Source organism: Martes martes (genome assembly GCF_963455335.1).
Source record: "Martes martes genome assembly, chromosome: 2".
NCBI classification, from domain to species: Eukaryota; Metazoa; Chordata; class Mammalia; order Carnivora; family Mustelidae; genus Martes; species Martes martes.
Window position 1 is genome coordinate 136,036,629 of NC_137889.1, and position 19,701 is coordinate 136,056,329.

General features: G+C 44.6%; 1 protein-coding gene across 2 annotated transcripts in view; it reads right to left on the reverse strand.

Annotated features, from left to right (window-relative positions):
* MAML3 (mastermind like transcriptional coactivator 3) overlaps nucleotides 1–19,447 on the reverse strand; it is a 398,166-nt gene extending 378,719 nt beyond the window's left edge. For both annotated transcript variants that reach the window (XM_080796502.1, XM_080796501.1), the window contains exon 1: nucleotides 18,105–19,447. In XM_080796502.1, the coding sequence (XP_080652628.1) occupies nucleotides 18,105–18,575 (471 nt within the window). In that variant the 5' untranslated portion in view covers nucleotides 18,576–19,447. The remainder of the gene's footprint in view (nucleotides 1–18,104) is intronic.
* Between the last annotated feature and the right edge of the window lie 254 nt (nucleotides 19,448–19,701).

Genomic DNA, 19,701 nt, shown 5'->3' on the forward strand with positions numbered 1-19,701 from the left:
TTCTCTCGAGCTAGAGGGCCCCTGGTCTCCCTCTTTAGACTTCCCTATTTCATTTACTCTCAACAAATTTGTCCGCCAGTTATTTCACACTATTGTATCAACGAGCATTTCACTTCAAAATCCTATGTGTGTAACTTACCCCTTCCTGCCCCTAAAATTTGACCAGTTACCATCCCCCTTATAAAATCTGTGATGTTACCCAAAGCACTTTGGGCTTATAGGGTTATGAACCACCAGCCACTGAAGCTACCTGATTGGCTCCCCGCTCCATGGTGCTTTATAATGATAACTAGACAGTATATAATTACATGGTCCCCAAAAGATACTTATAATTGAATCACAGGACATTTTGTGAATGTTTGGGACAGCGATTAGAGGACCACAAAGTGATAATATTTCTAACTCTCGCCAGCTAGAATGTAAATGAAGCACCCTAAAATTCAATTAGAAGAGTCCTTTAGGTATTAAATAATTATAATATGAGTCACATTAGGGGGCAAGGTTTTTTTTTTAATTGAACTGTCCCCATAACCCCTGAAGATCCTATTTCCTAATAGTTTGCACAACACCACAGCTGGATTTTCAGATTTATTTCACCCAACTGAAAGAGCTGTCACCCAAGGTAGAACATGCGTATGCAAGAGTCTGTTCCTGTTTTTGCTCTGTCCCCTCCTTATTTGGTGACCTCTTAAGTGAGCTGGGTCTCACAGTCGCCCCACTTCTCCCAGAAACATGCTGCATAATTCAAGTATCTAATATTATGATGCAAAAATAAAATAGCTATAAAGATATTTACAAAGCTAACAGAAACAGGGCTATTCATCTATGCAAACTTTCACCCCTTCTGAATACCCAGGAATGAAGGTCTCATTTCTTCCCCTCACCTTTCCTCTCTCTCCAGCTCTCCCTCCTAGCTTTCTTTCCGATTCTCAACCATTCCTTCCAACCTCAGTACCTGCCTTCCCTCGGGGCAGGTTGTGACAGTCTGTAGTAAAGCCTCCAGGAGCGATTGTAGCTGGTCCCTAGTGCTCAGGGCAAGGATATGAGAAAGCGTCAAAAGTAGATCTTTTTCAGTCATTACCTTTCTGCTTCCATTTCTTAAAGGAAGAGAAGGTAAATATTGTCCCTCTCACTCAGGAAACTCCGGGAAAGTAAAAACAGAAACACTTCTCCCCTGACTGATTTTTGTAAACACACCATCAAGGGAAGGTTGAAAGGATGGTCACGCGGTGAAGTTGCTCCTACAACCAACCCAGCAAGTCAAACAGAAAACAGGGCCCTCATCATTCCTCTGGATGCTCTGAATCACACTCAGGGCACAGGCAGGAACCTCCCAACCCCTGAAGGCTCCAGCAAAAGCACAGATGCACCTACAGCAGATTGGTAACACAACTATTCGCCTCCACTTAAAAACATTTTTTTTCAAGGCCAGCGATCAAAATGTAAAACTAAGACCTGAAAAAATATCAGTTCCCCCAGCAGGGCCCCAGTGTTAAAATATAATGTCTGATTAGTGATTAGCAGAACATCACAGAAATAAATATACATATATATACATATGTATATTTTTCCAGTAGATTTGGCCTTGTAATGACATTTGCTCATGAGAAAAAGAAATTTACTCATCCCAACAACAGAACACTTACCTAAGGGTGTCCTACCAAAAAAATAAATAAATAAAAAGGTCCCCTAGAGACCAAGAATATAGTGACATTTGGTGCTCTTCAATCAGAGGATCAACACCATCGGTTTCCTCCTTTTAGCTCCTGAAATAAAAATATTCTCACGCACGGAGCACAATAGCACGGGGTACAGCCCTTCCTCATGGAGTGTGATTCTCTCTGAGAATCGCCTTCTGCTATGTTTGCAGGATCCACTCTCCCAGGACTGTAGAGCCCTTCTGGATCTTTCCTTGCACCTCAGAGTCAAGAGCAAAGAAGCCAGAACGGATGACCATGACCACACAGAGGTTGAAGTCAGAAAGGATTCGGGATGATGGCGCTACTGTGGTCAACGTGGAGCTCAGTCACAGGGCAGCCAAGGAGACCCCTCCAGAGGAAAGTGGAGTTAATTAGTCTTTTTATGCACACACACATGCCAGCTTCACACATTTAAAAAATAGACCCATGCTAAGCAAAGGGCCTATTTTAGCACTGTCTTGTAAAAACTAGATAGACGGGTACTCTCTCTCCTTTCTAGCAGTCACACGGGCCCTAACATACTTTCTGGCTTCTGCTAGTCTAGCCTGAAGAATGAAGAGGTAAGATGCAAAGTGCATCTGAAAAGCACTAAAACAAAACACAACAATTTTCACTCTCACACGAAGCACCGCGCACCAGTGAATCAATGCATCTAAAATTAATTGGCATTCCTGTATAAAATTTTCCTTTTGTAACATAGCCACTGGGCCGCTATGGAAAAAGATCCTAATTTATACTGGCTGAACAAATGATTTGATTAGTGACCAAAGTAAGGAGGCGTGAATGCTCTCCAAGCGTGAGCTTTTCCGCATGGCCTGAGTCAGCCACCGTACAGTAAGGCTGGCGTGGTGCCAAGCGCCCTCCTGCCAACGAGACTAGAAGTTTCTGAAGAGCTACCACAGATCCAATGTTGGGAGAGTCCCCCAAACAAAAGGCGGCCACCGAGTTCAACAACTGGCTTGCAATGGCACCATATGTTCCGCAATATTGTCCTGCTGCAACACTGGGGTCTGTCTTCAGTGTTCCCGGGTGCCGCACAGCTGTCGGCCCATGAGCTGTTTTATCATTATTTTCACTGTTTTATTACTTTTCTGGGAATTCAAATCAGTGTAACCGCGCCTGATGCACTGGGTGAAAAATGGTGTCTCCCTCCCCCTCCTCCTTCAACCTAATGAATTGCCTTTTTTCATATCAAAGAGTAATGAGCACCAAACCACATAATATTTATTCATGGAACAAAAGACTTAGGAATGGAGGGGGTGGGGGAAGCAGGAGCAGCTCCTCAGTGTGGAGAGTGGAAAAGCTGGACATTTTAAAGGAGCTCCTCACTGCGATTCCCGGTGACACTGGGTTCAATTTATAGGGAAATCCAAACCTTTCAGCTCTCCCCATTCTTTCCCTTGGAGCCTTCCATCAAGCAAGACCCTGATCAATGCTTAAAGACCCTGCTGCTGGGAGCTGACAGTAACCAAACATAACTCATCTTGCAGACTTGACAGTGAACTGTCTAAACCTTTTCTTTCTCAGTGGACCTCCCCTAAAAAGCCTTTTCTCTCTCTTACGAGCATTAAGCGAGTATATCTAAGAACATTCAGGATAGATCCTTTTACCCCCAGTATCATCATGGCCTCCATTGTGGAAGAGCGCCTGATCTGGCCCAGGGAAGAAGAGCCCTTGAAATAATGGCACTACTGGAGCCTTCCTCACCTCAGATGACATGAATTTTCCCCTCCTCCCTTTCCGTGTTAGTCTCTCACACTCTGTCTTCAAGTCTTCTTTTTAATCCAGAAAACAGAAAATAATGTACAACAGCAGGAATAACTGAATCCAACCCATGGTTAAGCTTCCATATAGACGTTGAGACAACTTAATTGTCCCCTTTACAAAGGATCCCCAAATTGGGAGGGGCAGAATGGACTACGAAGTCAAGTTAATGTTAAATGAGCCATGTTTCTTGAAGGCGTCCCTGAATACACGAGCCACCAAAGTGAAAGGAAAACTATTCTTTAAGGTAAGTTAGCTATTAAACAAAGGTTCCTCAAAAACAATCCACACTCACGCTAAGAAAGAGATTAAAGGTAAAGGGCATGCAAACCATGTGAAATTTTAACACCACTGACTGAGCTGCTGCTTCTTCCTCACATTTTATGACTTTATTACTTTCTCCATTTAAAAACTCGATTTTGAGGATTAAAAAAAGATTTGTTTAAACTAAAACATTATTTAAATTTTTAAAAATCACAAAATAACTCATTTCTTCCTCTAACCTGTGCTACCCAAATGGTTGTGAATTTTAACAATGCAGAATTTCTTATCTGGATAATTTCCCTTAAGCCCAGAAATGGAATCCTTTGCTGAAGCACCCCTCTTGTTTCTTCCTCTTACAGTCTCATTTTTGTAAGTCTGTCAAAGCTAATTATCTCTCTCCTCAAATTTATGGCTCTTCAGTGTATCATAAACACATAGATTATGAAAAGTTGAAGAAACAAGTGAAGTGTGCATTACACTGTGAAGAAAAAGACAGACATAAATAATTATTCAAAGTATCCACTCTTCCTTAATAAAGTACAGAGAATGGCATTAGAAAGCGTGGATGGAAATACCAAAGCTAGCTAATCCCCCCTTCCTCTCCCATATATGGTTGTCCCCACTCCCTGAGCCAATACCAGAAACTCCCACACCACCCCTTTAGGATAAAGAGGGAAGCAAAATTCTCAGGTTTGCAATCCTCTGACACTCCAGACTAGAGATAAACATGAAGTTTACCAAACCGGTACCACAGACCACCTGTGCCTCAAAGAAGGGAACAAAGGCACAAGACACAACTGTCACAAGCACACAGTGTCATTAAGCACCCTTACTTGACACTACTGTTCTGTATTTCTTTTTTTTTTTTTTTTTTTTTTAAAGATTTTATTTAATTTGACAGACAGAGATCACAGGTAGGCAGAGACGCAGGCAGAGAGAGAGGAAGGGAAGCAGGCTCGTTGCTGAGCAGAAAGCCCGATGTGGGACTCGATCCCAGGACCCTGGGATCATGACCTGAGCCGAAGGCAGAGGCTTTAACCCACTGAGCCACCCAGGCGCCCCTGTTCTGTATTTCTGAGTGTTCCAATTCCAATCTGAGACCACAACTTAAAGTTAATAAAAGGCTCCTGAATGATTCATATCAATCCTTACAACCTAAGAACAGGATCAAACACTGAAAAAGCAACAGCCCATTTGAATTTCAATAGCTTAGTGCCAGACATCCCCCATCCTCAAACCACAGTTTATCCTACTTGGTCACCTCAACGTTATCACTACATGTTCCCAGCTCAGTGTGGGCTCCAGACGTGTTCGCCTCTAGCACATAACAACCACAACCTGCCAAAAATACTTTCTGAGTATGGCTATTTACTGTGGTAACAAACAAGTTCTTCAAATATTCCTTCAAGAGGTTCTGAGAATTCAGCAGCGCGAAATCCAAATCTAAAATCATCGTTTCCATACTTCACTGAAGAAAATGAACGTGTTTTTAAGAATCCAAGAGCAGCTGCAAACCGTTTAGGAATTCCTAGTTAAACTGCAAAATGCGCTTTCAACCATTTAGGCACAACATCTAAACTGAGAAAGTTGCTTCTTTATATAAACCACCTCTGTTTACCAAACATGAGAACCTCCCAGGAAAGGGCCAGGGCAGGATGTAAGTGGCAGGGGAATGTTGCAATCCACGAGGTGCCGACGTGCACACTCCACTGTGAGGAAATACCTTAAGTGATTAAAGATAAACACCACCTGCATGCTTTGCAAAGGCATCCATTGCAGTAGCTGCACACTCTTCTCTGGGATGAAGGGATGGGAGGGATAGGAGGGACGCAGGGAGAGAGGGTGGACTGAAATACCACAGTGGATTAGAACTGGGACAATGGGAGCCCAGAACAGAAGATGGGAGGAGGCAAAGGGAATGTTATGTTTTATCCCGCTGGGAACTCTGGCATTATTATCACTTACACATTCTGAAGTTAAAACGCAAGAATCAGCTATTACAAGAGTTTTATCTCTTTTCCTTTCCTTAGCATCCAGAAAATTTTGCTGAGCTCTGACATGTCAACTTTCTTCACATTAATGCGAACGTTGACCCCTGACATTCCTATTTACAAATTTACATCGTAAATTACAAAGAGAGTTATTGAACTCTCTTTAAAAAACAAATAAAACTCAAAAGGTCTGAAATACTTTTTGTAAAATATGTTTTTAAAAAAAAACTCCACAGTAAGGTAAGACTTGACTGTAGTCATTTCTTTCCTATTACAAATAATCTCTTGACCATTTCAACCGGAAATAAGAAAATGCTTTCCAAAGGAATTAGAAATTAGAAGTTTATTACAACATAGGTGTGATCTCAACAGCCTTTGGAAAAGTGGTTTTATCTAATAATATAATCAGATAGCTAAGAACAAAACCAACATTCAAAACATAACCATTTATCTGTCTACCTCAAATAAAGGTAAATGTTATCTTTGTGCAAAATGCAAGATTTGTTCACCTTGTGCATAGGTGAACGTCATTCCTGAAAGAAAACCTTCTAGTACTAGAAATGAAAGAAACAGATCCAGGAATATTCAGAAGCAAACATGAAAAAAGTAGGATGACACTCCTCAGAGAGACAGAAGACTAGCAAAACTAAACTTGACTGTCAGCAGCAGAAGTGAAAGGTTGAAATTTTATTGACTGACCAGAGCGGCAACATTAAGGAACTCGTAAGTTTCTCATATTGGAGGGTCTGGTTAGAAGATTAGGAGCAAGATTCATATTTTGCATACATGGCTAACTCATGTGATTTAAGCTGTTGAAACAGAAGCTCTCTATGGGTCTCTAGGCTGAAGCCCCTTTCTTCCAAAGTCTGCACCCAGCACATGGCTAGATTAACTCATCAGGCCACAGGTTTTGTGAGGGGTTTTTTCTCACCAAGGTGGTTGGTGGCTCAGCTTAATGGTAGAAAATGACTGCTGCTAATCAACATGTACGTCAAACTTGAAACAGAATGCCTAGTGGATCAGAATCCCTTGGTAGAGAATGACATATAAAGTTTAGATCTCCAGTCACTTACATTCCTACCCTGGATTTATTTCTGTGGTTCAAGTAATTGCCATCTACATCCTGCGCAAGCTTCCAGGTCTACCGCCCTGCGACAAAGGTGAAACATGAGGTGATGATTTAAAAAAGAAAAAAGGAGGGACACACAGGCTAGAGGTATATGAAGCCAGGGGACAGCAGCAAAGCAGGAATCCTCATGATCAAATAGCAGGGGCAGGCTAGGACCAGGCCCCTGCGAGACACCATGTATCTTAATTCTAGCTCCTGTTCAAACTGATCCTATAACCTAAAGGAAAGTCAAGTAGGTAAGGACCGTTCCTCGGCAGAGCGTGGTTATTTAAAAAATCTAGCTGTTTGCACAACCTTTTCAAGAAAGAACACTTCAGGCAAGTGAAAGCAGAATAATGTTGCAGCCGAGAACCCCGATTCCGGAGCCAAACCGCTCCTGGTCTATGAAAACACAGACTCTCGTTATTAGGCTGCCGGCGCAGGGCAGCCACTATGCCAGAGGTAAATCAAAATGACCAAGAGCTCCAATCAAGGGCAGGTTCAGACCATTGCAGCACACGTGTATAATGAAAACTGATAGGACTTCTCACTATCTAAACAGACGCTCTAAGGTGACTGTCGAGGCAAGTCCATTTTGATGCATTTTCTACAGTTGGCCAGGTCAGCAGGTGGTTATTACCATGTTACACAGATGACTGGATTAGTCAGGGTAATTTAACCTGTAGGAAGTGGCAACTCACAGACCTGAGATTTTTATGACCCCTCAAACCTGCCCCCACTGCCTCCCCAGGGAGCACGGCACCAACTGAAACATATTTTCCAAGTAAAGCCACACAGGTCTGTGAAACACAAAGCTCAGGAAAGGTAAAGAGAACTATGGTCTCGTTCAAGAAAGTGAATTTCCCACTTTCACAGCATAAGCAGGTACCGGTTAACTAGACTCCTACTAACTTGCTTTTTAGGACCAGATGGAAAGAAGGAAAGTCATTTGAATAAGACATGTTGCCAGATACACAACCTTTTAAAAACCAACAATGTTCACCCTAGACTGCAAAGACCAACACCAGTTACTAGAATTGACACTTTTTTTTTTTGAAGCTGTATTTTTAAGGAAACGCAATTATCATTTGCTCTAAATTGGGTTATAATAAGATTCAGGTGCTATATTAAACCATATTAGATTAAGAGATTTTTTTTGGTCAACCTTTTCTGTTTATACATATTACGTATATAGCAAAAAACCCAAATCTGTGCTACAGAAATGCTCACATATGTATAAGGAATATATGAATAAGGATGTTCATTGTTGTAATGTTTAATTGGCAGAAATTGAGAAACTACAAGAGTGTCTATCGACAGAGGATCATTTAATAAATTATGGAATATCTATATTATGGAATGCTATATAACAGTTAAAAAGAATGAATTGAGGATCTATATGTAATGACTTGGACAGGTCTCCAAAATATATTATGTGGAAAAAGTCAATCTCAGAACCATATGTATGATTCCATTTGTGTAGAAAAAAGCTACCATGTGATGAGGTACAATATATAGTATATATGTAACTGAACAGAAGAAGGTCTGGAAAGAGATATTATAAACCGTGGCAACTTCTGAGAAGGGGGTAACATGAAGGAGAAGAATTAAGTCACTTCTTAAACTACTTTCATTTAGCAATTTATTCAACAAATATTTTGAGTTCCTTCTATGTACAATAGGTCTTTTTCTGATATGAAGATATAGAAACAGACAACATCTCTGTCCTCACTAACTGGCATTTTATTTCTATATTGTTTAAACGTTTTATAATTTAAAAAAAAGATGTCATGGGCGCCTGGGTGGTGCAGTTGGTTAAGTGCCTGACTCTTAGTTTCGGCTCTGGTCATGATCTCAGGGTCATGAGACACAGCCGTACATCGGACTCCACGCTCATCACAGAGTCTGCTTAAGATTCTCTCTCTCTCCCTCTGTTTCTCTACCACACGCTCGTGCATGTTATCTCTCTCTCTCTCAAATAAATAAGTAAATCTTAGAAAATGAAACAAACAAACAAAAAACGATGCCCTAACCCCTTCTCCAACACTTAGCCAACTAAACAACTTTTGCTGGAACATTTTCATTCATCAAGACAGCTCATTTCATCTTTGAACAGGTTTAATTTTCATATAATTTTTTTTTAAATATTAAACCAAACCTGACTCCTAATAACCACCAACCACTGATCCTAACTCTATCCCCCTGAGGCCGTAAAGAGCACATCTAATCCTTTCTTCACTTGACAGCCCTTCAAATATTTTAAGAAAGCAATCATACTCTCTAAATCAGACTACACACTGCTAGGTCTTCCAACTGTTTTTCCTATGACATGGTTTCACGTCCTTGCACCTTCCTGCCTGCTTCATTCTAAATGTTCTCTTCTTTGTCTAATTTCCTCTAAAAGCTTTAAGTCAAGCTGTGATCATGGTGCTACAAGTGTCACCCAGTCAAAAAAAAAAAAAAAAAAAAGGAGAGAAAGATGATCACCTGCCTCATTTTCAACAACCTCAATCTTACTCCCCACCACACCAACGAATCCTCTCCTCCTACAAAGAGATTTCATTTGAAAAATAATGAAATAAATTTATAGAAAACAATGCACGAAAATCATAGCCACAGACAGCTTGCAAGAAGATACAAAGCATTTAGGGCTCTAGGATTTTCCTAAACGTTAGTTTATTAATGACTTCCATTAACGTGTTCTCATAAAACCACAGAACCATTTCACACAGCTAATCCGAACCAGGAAACCATGGCCTGCAGCGTGCGTCCAGTGAGAGCAAGGATGGCCCCTTCACCACGGTATCCCCAGTGCCCAGAAATCGTGTCCAAGATGCAGCTGTTGCCCAGTACCTAGTCATTAGATGTTGGCTTATGCGTGAGTAAAACAAGCCTCCAACCACTCAACTTTAAGTCTGCACTTGGGCAGAAGGCAAACAATTAAGTGATATGCAAGTGATTCATAAAAATAGGCCTAGCATTGGTGTAGTGCCATAAAGTCTTTGGGATATATATATATATATATATATATTCATTCGTTCGGGCCTAACAATCACTCAGTGAGGTAAAAACAAGTAACTACTGTTCACTTTCTGCCACAAAGTAAGAAGTCAGATGGTCACATGGCCAGGGCAGACATGTAGGACAGTGGTCCTTTAACTCCTTCCAAGGTACCCTCTGCCGCACCTCCTCCTTTCTCCACTCCTTAAGTCATAAGAGTGTTTTTGAAAAGCTGTGAGTAAAGCCACACAGTGTATTTTCAACATCCTAGGGGAGCTCCTTATTTAAAGCAGGGTTTCTCAACAGCAGCAACACTGATATTTCGGACCAGGTACTGTGGGCATACTGTGAGATATTCCGCTTCATTGCTGGCTTCTAGCCAATGGACAGCAGTAGCATCCCTCCAGTGTGACAACCAAAAATGTCTCCCGACATTGTCAAATATTTCTGGGGAGAGGAAGGGAGCAAAATCTCCACTGCCTGAAAATCAATGATTTAAAGGAATCCTGTAAGTAGTACATCCATCCCGTGGGTAGTAATCATTTAAGAAAGCATGAAAATATTTAGGAACATGACTTCTTCCATACACAAACAATATTGCTTTAGCTCTTGAAAACATATATATTTCACTTTTTGTAGGGTCTGAAGGTTCAGAAGAGACTACTCGAAGCACACTTTACCTCTGTAAGTTCCCAAGACACCAGGACACCGTCTGCTTACCACCAATAAGCAAAACTGATCATTTCTCTTGTGTCTCCCCCTTGCCATCCATTCCGGGTGATGCCTCCAAAATCTTCCTCCCCTTTTGCCTCTCCTACCTTAAAGCTAGTTCCTTAAAGCCCTTTCCTGGGTACCAGTCCCTTTAGATTCACTCTCAATCATGGAGCTGCTTTCAGCATCTAACAAACAATCAAAGAAAGAAAAATAACCAACCACTGTGAGAATAAAGGGCACTGGTAAAGCTTGTCTTTTAGAGCCATACAATCCTTTTGAGTCAGGGTTACAACCCAGGTTGAATCCGCACAAACAGACTCACAGCACTTCAGCCTTTTCCTTTGCAGGGAAAGGAGCCTCTGTCTAGGCATCAGTTTTCTGGAGGTGTCGAAAGACGTTGTGAGCGGGGAGAAGAGATATGTCTCCTAATAACGTCTTCACATGTGCGAATCATCGCGGAGACGGCTGAGGCCTGAAGGGTCCACAACATGAAACATTACCCAACCGGATTCTACCCAACAGGGTAGAGATGTACAGAATTAGAAAGCAAATTCTGGAGGCTGTTGGTTAAAAAATTTAAGATTTCACTCCAGTTTTCTACAGTGGTTAAACCATTCATTGCTAAGGAGGATACACATTAGTTATTTGTATTTTAAAAGATTCTACTTTAGCATAAAGGTCATTCCAACCGATGGGAGGTCCAATGTAATTAAAAAGAAGTGTCTAAATTATTCTTAAGGAATCACTTTCCTTTTGTCAGAGGAAGTACTACAAGCCTTTTGAGATTTTTATTAAATTCCCCCAAGAATACTACGCACAGCTTGCCTTTAAAAACCTGAACCATAGCAGTAATTTCCTTTCTCTATGCATGTGTGCATGTGGCCCTAAGGGAATGCTGTGCTTCTTTTCCAAATGGAGTTTCTTATCCACAACCCAAAAGCTCCTCAATGGTGTAACAGATGGAACAGCCAGGTATACTTAAGGAGGGGAGAAAGGTGTGCCCCTTCTCTGATCCATTAAACGAAACTATGATCTCTAAGTATTTATCATACAGCAAGCTCTCAACTCCATTCTCTAATTTTATCCAAACTTATTTGTTTAGTTCTTTAAGCTTCCCTAGGTTTAAACAAGAGTGTTTTGTTTTGCTTTGTTTTTAAGTTAGGAGAATTAACCAGTTCTCCGTGATAGCTGATTTTCCAGAAGCTACATTTCCAATACACAAACATGAATAATGAATTTTTGGAATGTGTCTGTCTGAAAAGCATGCTGTATTTTTTTTAAGATTTTATTTATTTATTTGACACAGAGAGAGAGATCACAAGTAGGCAGAGAAGCAGGCAGAGAGAAAGGGGGAAGCAGGCCTTATTTAAAGCAGAGCAGAGAGCTCTCTCTCTCTTCCTACAGGGCAGAGCCCCAATGCAGTGATGTGGGCTTGCAGGCTCCATCCCAGGACCTCAAGACCATGACCTGAGCTGAAGGCAGAGGCTTAACCCCTGAGCCACCCAGGCACTCCAAGCATACTGTGTTTTTAATGAAATTTAATTTGGGGGATCCTATAACTTTGGAGCAGTCCCCTGTAAATCAGCTTTGTTAAAAAAAAATAATAATAACAACAGAAACCAATGTCAACTTAGTTTGAAACAACAGGAAAGTAAAGCATATTATTTTACTTAAAATGTCATGAGAAGGGGACTTAACTCAGCCCAAAGCTGTTGAGAATTTACTGGCATCAAGCCTAATGCTGATTAAAAAACAAACAAACAAATAAAAACTGGTTATCCCCTTTAAACATAGCTAGAATAAAACTGAAAAACCTACAATGTATATACTCAGTCTTGGATGCAAGAGGCTGATTTAGCATTTTAACCTCTACGAAGCATTATGAACTATGAAGCAATACTGCTGAACGAATGAACTGAAATTTTAAAATTCAGCCTGTTCTCCATTATTTGTGCTAACGAGTAAATGGTATACAAAATCAAATCCATAATTAATCCAAAATAACTGGCATCTTCCCCAGTAGTTTCATTAGTTATGAGAGGAGGAAGCACTGAAATTAAATCTCTCTTCTTATTGCTTCTTCCCACTCTTTGGTAAAGGTGCTAAAGGTCAGTGAAAAGACCAAAAGGTTGGCAGCAGGAGGGGAAGAAAAACAAAGCAAGCAGCTACAGGGTCTGAAAACTCGATAAACAGCCTCTGATTAATAGAGTGAAAAAATGCAAAGCTATTTGGGAAAGTTAAAAGGCAGAGATTATAAAAATCATGGGATTGAGTTTTAAGTATGTTCCTCGTTACGAGATTTTGATATCTGGTTGATTTCCCAGTTCTCTATAATGAGTAATGTGGAAAAGATGACAGAATTTAGCCATCCTAAACTCAAGAACACAGTACGAAACTGTTAATTAACAAACACAGAGCACTAATCACAAATAAAATTCCATGCTATTAAATAACATATAAGTACTTCAAATGTGTCCAAGAATTACTTTGTGATGTGCAAAATGGTTTATTATACTGGATTCCTTGAATGGCAGTAGCACTAAGATGAGAAAGAGGGAGAGACACTCTCCCACCATGTCAACCAATGGAAGAGCTCTGTCAGGAAACCTCTCTAATAATAGTTGGCTATTGGTCTCAGATATTTATAAAATGTTTCTATATAACTCTATTTTAATGTTTAAAATCCTCATCTTTCTTCTTACAGAAATGTCAGTAAACCATATACTTGGACTGCTTATTTTCCTCAAACCAGGTAGCACCAAGCTACAAAGGTTCTAAAACTTGCTCTTATAATTCTAATGAATCAGGATGGAAAGTATCAAATATAGCACCTGCCTGAAAACTCAGCTTTGCTTGGGAAGGAACTCACTCCAAAGAGCATTTCGTAGATTATGATTAATGATTAACTAAATGTGCTTCTACTTTTCTGATCTCTAGCTGCCCAGTACTAAATAAAATGCACCACAACCAAAGAACATAAATAATATAATTAAATTCGTACTGGAGCTTTAAAAAAAAAAAAAAATGCTTCGTAAGAATTAAAAGACAACACTTGTGAAGCACAGAGAAATTAAATTCCAGGAAGTTTTTCACAAACTTAAGGCACACCCTGTGTGGGTTATGGAAAGCTTTTCAAGAATCAACTGTCAATCCTACCACCCAGGATGGCAGAACAGGGTAAGCCAATGAAAAGGTTCCTATGAAAGACTTAGACATGGTCTGACATTACAAGCCTGCCAAAAAACCTGGATACAGAGCCAGTAATTTACCTTCAACAGGATAAGAAATGGGAAACCAGATTCATTTATAAGAAAGTTTAGCATTGGACTAGTATGTTTACATTTCCTGGATCTGTTCCAGAAACGGATGAGAAAATTTTGGATAGGTTGCTGTTTTCTCCAATACTCAGTAATTAATAAGTTTATTATCAACTGAATTTTATGTGATAAACTCTTCAGAGCAAGAAGCACACAGATTTATGCGGTCTGTAAACTCTGTATAAATTAAACACACTTTGAAAGTTATAATGGCACTAACAGAGTGAAAAGGTCATGAAAACACAGGACTGAACCAGGTCAAGTAAGGCTACCACCATTTTGAAATTCTGAAGACTGCATGGTCATGCTTTTTGAAGTGCCTGAATGATTAAACCGCTGTCAAGTCAATGTGCTCCTCTCTGAAAATGAATTTGTGTCAATTGGAGTTTACCTTGGAATTTTAACCAGGCCTTCAGTTCCAAGTACAGAGAATGTACAAGATCTCTTGTTTCCACAAATAATTAAAACTATTTGAAGAAAAGGAACCTTTTCCCCTGAGACTCTCTAATAGGTGAAATGAACAGCTCTCACCAACAACTCCTTGAGGGACAAGTGTATATAAACAAAGTGCAGGTGTTGGGGGGAATGGGTGAAGATCATTCAACTGACTACAAGTCCAGAAATTACCTTTTACCTGAGATACTGTAGCTTCAAACCAAGGCCTTTTCCAGTTCCCTGCTCTCCTAACAGGCAGGGCTATTAGGAATCCACACAAAACCTAGGCTCCTTCCAGCAGCTTGGAACCAAGGAAGATTTCTATTTCACCTCACCCACACTGCCTTATGTTTGCTTGTTTTTTGTTATTCATGACTATGCTTATAAATGTATAAGATAAGAAAAATCAAAAGAGGTAAAGAACTGATGAGACTGCCTTCTTAACCCAAACCAGGCAGAAAGAGAACTAATCAATATTTAGTACTTCGGACATATTGGCCCTGAGAAGGTAAACAATAGCAATAAAACAGAAAAGAATCCTACTCATCTTTATTTTTAGCTTCACCATTATTATTATTCGGCTCTGCTTGATAATTGCTTTTCTTTGGGATTTCCCAGATAGCCCAGTCTGAGAACTAAATGTAATTGCTCTGTGCCCCCACCAGAGCCCCACTATAATCCAGCAATTCAAGAAAATGAAGATCAACAAATGAAGATCAACATATTTTTTGCAACCTCTGCTTCCAAGATTTTATCTCATACATAGACTAAGTTAAAGTACTCTTTCAAGGGACAGTGTGAATTTTTAAACTAATTATTTTTAAAGAAAAAAATAGCTTATCAAGAAGGATGTTATTTTCTTTCTTTTGTGGTACATAGAATTTATATGCAACTCTTTGCTTAAGAATTAAGTCTGTTTATTTTCATTACACTCATCACACATACTTTCCACTGATTATCAATGGGAGATGTATAGATGAAATACAGCTGAAGCTAGAATATACTGTTCTGTACATAGCCTTGGCATTTACCTCAATTTAATCAATGGGCTAAATTATTGTCACAAAATTGACAGACAAATGCTATTTTTCAGGCAATCATTTTTCAAGTCTGTTGTTAACTTGTAGGGTGTAAATGTATGACATTTACAGCTTATGTCTCCTCCATTCAACTAAGCATTGTCTTTGCATTTTCAAAAGTAAGCTCTGGCTTGAGCTCGCTACCTTCTTACAGGTAATGCCAGGATCTTCGACTTCCTTCCACCTGCGGGTGTATTATAACCCGGGGCGCACACCCCAAGTCCTCCCTCTCCCCCTCCGAAGGCCCATAGGGCACCCTGGAGAGAACCTAATCCAAACACGAAAACTTTCTGGCTGCTAACTCTACTGCTCTCTCCTGCAATCAAAAGCGACTGGGCACCGGGAAGGGCACTGGCTTTTGTTCCAGCGTTGCCCAGCTGGCGAGGTAACGCCACCGCAGTCCTCCATCCCGAAAGGTCGGGAGAAATTGCGTGGTGCTGAGATTCTGGAGCCTCACGGGAAAAAGGAAAAAAAAAAAAAAAGCCTATTTTTACGCAATTCGTGCGTGTGGGGTGTACAAACACATGAAAAGAGGGCGTGGAGCTGGCAGGCATGAAATTCTCAGTGCCTTTCAAATTCTACTTCGTCTTAGGTTCACAAAGTCAGTCTCCCGATCTGCGGAAGAGCGCGAGGGGGGCGGGGAGAGGGAGAGCACGAGGACAGGGAAATAGGTAGGAGAAGGGCACACGAGCTGCAGCCGAGATGCAGCTCTGGCCCCGCCCCCGGGTACAATCAGAAAAGCTACAGTGTGTCCGTGGCTTTCGGCTTCCTGTTTGTAAAGCCAGAAGCTCCCTCCCCGACTTCGGAGACAGACGCTCTTCCTTAAAACAGAGTCCGCCTCTTCTTTGCGCGCTCGGGACAGGATCCGGGGCTGGAGAGTGTGGGGCGCGCGGGGCTCGGGCTGCCCGGGCGGAGGGGGCAGGGCCGCGGGGCGCAGCGCCCCTCCCAGCCGGGCGGCCTCGGAGGTAGAGCTCGGCCGCCAGGCGGACAAAGCGCCTCCCGCTCCCTCCCCCACGGCCGCGCACCGAGAGGGAGGAGAAGGCGGGCTGGAGGGATGTGGGAGGAGGAAGAGGAGGGGGAGGAGGGAAGGTGCAGCCCGCGGGACTGGGCAGGATCGCGCCGAGGAGGGTGGGGAGAAGGAGGGGCTGGGCGGCCTCGGAGAACGGGGAGGAGGGAAGGATTCTTGAAGCCCAAGATAAACAAATTGTTCCTCTTCACGTGCGGGGTGGGGGGAGGTGGAGAGGGTGGGGAGCGAGCGCGGCGGCCTCTCTTCTCCCCCTCCCCCTCGCCGGCTCTTTGTCACGGAGCGCCGGCCGGAGTGCGGGGCGAAAGCCCGCGGCGGCACCGGCACCACCCGCGGCGCCGAGGACTCCCAGATCCCGGGTGTGCGCGATTTATAAACCGCATATACTGAGGGGGCCGCCCGCGCCGGGCCCTGCGCCGCCGACCGGGGGGCAGCCTGCAAAGGGAACGGGAGCCCGCGCGCCGCGCCGCGCTCCTGGATTCCCACAGCCCGGCCCACCCGGCACACACGCGCAGCCCTAAGCCCGGCGGCGCGGTGGGGGAAGGGGCCGCAGACACCTTTCCCAAGCTTCCGGCCTCCCCCCCACCCGTCCCCGACCCCAGAAAGGAAAGCAAAAGAACCGGAGAGAGGAGATAAGAGAAAGGATTCTACCCTCAGGGTTAGGGGGTGGGAACTGCCCCTTCCTCTCCGAGAAGTTAAGCCATTGGCTGCTCATCTACCTCGAACCCACCCACCCAGCCATTTAAGCCTCTTTCGCCACACAGCTACCTTCCACTCCTCCGGGCTTATTAGACCGGCTTGGGAAGTTGGTGGGGAACGGGGTGGAGGTTGAAGCAGACTCGGTGCAAGCAAGTTTAAGAGGAGAAGGAGGAAGAATCCCCAACAGGGTTGCGTGGTCGGGACCCTGGGCGCACGCCGGGGGTGTAGCTCTCCCGTACTACACGCGCCGGGCGGCTTCCCCTCCCCGCACCCCCACCCGGTACCCTCCCGGCCGCTCCACCTGCCGGACCAGCCTCGGGGCTTCAGCGGCGAGAGCGCGCACCCGCGTCCCGCATCCGCGCGCGCGCCCGCGAACGCGCGCGCGCGCAGCCACCCTCGCCAGCTTCTCACTCACTTCAAAGTTCATTCACAAAACTCTCAGACTTTCTCAGCCCAAAGGGGGTGAGCTAGGGAGAGGAGGCGAGAGCCTCTCCCTTCCCCCTCCTCCCCCTAGGGGTTGAGGGCCTGGTGCCCGCCCAGAATCTGCGACAGCATCAATTTCTCCCTGCACCCGGCGGATGTGCTGAGAGGGGTGGGCGAAGGGGGACGGGTCTGGGAAGGCGAAGCTGCACCGCGAGGGGTGGGGTGGGGAGTCGTGAAGAGGAGGAGCGAGGTTTCAACTCTGGGTTCACTCTCAAATCCGTATCTAAGAAAGGGAGGGGGGGGAAACTTTTCCAGTGCCTCACTCCGACGCTCCCCCAGGCTCCCTCCGCCCCTCGCAGTCGTGACTGGCTTCTCCCCTCTCGCCCCCTCTTCCCCAAATCTGACAACCCTGACAGATTAACAGGTAGCGACGACGGCAGCTTTTCCCTCAGAAAAGTTAATGTTAACCCTTCGGTTTCAGCCCATCTCGCCACCGTCTAAATCAGACACCCGTTCCCCCCCATGTAAGAAGCTCCACGCCCCCCCCAACGCGCGCGCCCCACGCCTGCTGCCAGTGCGCCCTCACCATGATCAGCGTGTGGTTCCTCTGCTCCGCCGAGGCAGCCTCCGCATCTTGCTGGGGTTTGCTCTGGTGCTGCTGCTTGCCCGTGCCGGCGCCCGATTTCTTGGCCCTCTGCTCCAGAGTCCGCTGGTAGAGGCTCACGGTGTCCCGGCGCTCCAGCTCCAGCTGCTCCACCTGAGCCTGCTGATACCTGTTCTCGCAGTTGACGTGGTGCCGCCGGCAGCCCTCGATGCGCTGGCGGAGCCGCTCCACCACGGTGCTGTGCTTGGGGACGGACGCCGAGCCGCCGCCGGGGCCCCCGGAGCCGCCGCCGCCGCAGCCGGCAGCGGGGTGATTGCTACTCGGAGCAGCGGGAGTACTATTGGGAGTATTATTCACACCGATCCCGGCCCCGCCGAGGCTGCTGTTCAGGCTACTGTTGATGCAAATACTACTGCCATTCGCGGCAGCAGCGGGGGCTGCGAAATCCCCCATCCTGCTCCCCGGGCACACTATTTTGGAAGAACTTTTTTTTATCCACCCCCCTATCAGCCTCCTCCTTGGGTCCAAGAATTAAAATAGTTTAAGTGGAACGCGGGGGAGACGCAAGCACATGGATGGAAACAGCGATCCCGACGGGGCGAAAAAAAAAGGGGGGGAGAGATTTTGGGGTGGGTTTTTTTTTGTTTCCTTTTTTTAAACTGTAAAGCTCGAAGGGAAAAAAGGGGGTGTTATCAGAATACCATCAGACACCTATCAACAAAAAGAATCACAACAAACTGAGCCAGCAGCAAATCGGGTTGCAACTCAAGGGGAGATCCGCTCCTCTCCTGCCTTCTTTTTATAATCCATTATTTTCTAATAAATTCCAGGAGATTTCCGGTGGTTGGCAAGCATTTTCTCCCTACGTACCGAAAAATACACCCCATGTACACACACAAGCATATGCCTCCAGTGCGGACACGCGCGACACACACTCACTCCACACCGCATCGGAAAACGGCAAGCTTGCTTATTGCATTTTCCTTCCACAAAAAAGTTTTGGTGTTTATGCCGCCCCGTGTTCTCAAAGTACTTTGGCTGCTCAGTTGCATTTCACAGGAACCTAGATATCGAATCCTCGGGCTGGGGGAAGTAAACACATGGACAGTCCGAGGCGACTGCAAAAGTAGATCGGTGAAGTCCTTTGCAAAACGCCGCGCGGAGAGCAGCCCCTAACGCTCGGCTGGGCTGCCGCTGCCGCCGCTGCTCCTGCCACCATCACAATGATCAACTGCTCGCCGCCGCCGCCGCCGCCGCCGCCGCCACCGCCGCCGCCTCCTCCTCCTCCTCTCGCTCCTCCACCTCCTCCTCCTCCTCCATGCCAGCGGAGTGATATCAGGACGCGCGAGCTCAGTAAACACGGCAGCGGCGGCGGCTGGAGGCCGTGAGACAAGCCGGGGGACCCGGCGCAAAACCCGGCCCGGACTCTCACCCGGCAGGAGCGGGCGCGGCACGCACCGGCACCCGGCTCCCGCCTCCCTCGCCTCGCCCTCCCCGCCCCTCCACGCCCCCAACCTCACTACTACCCTGACAGGAAGCCGAGCTGCCAGAAAAGAGAAAAAGAAAAGATTCTGGGAGA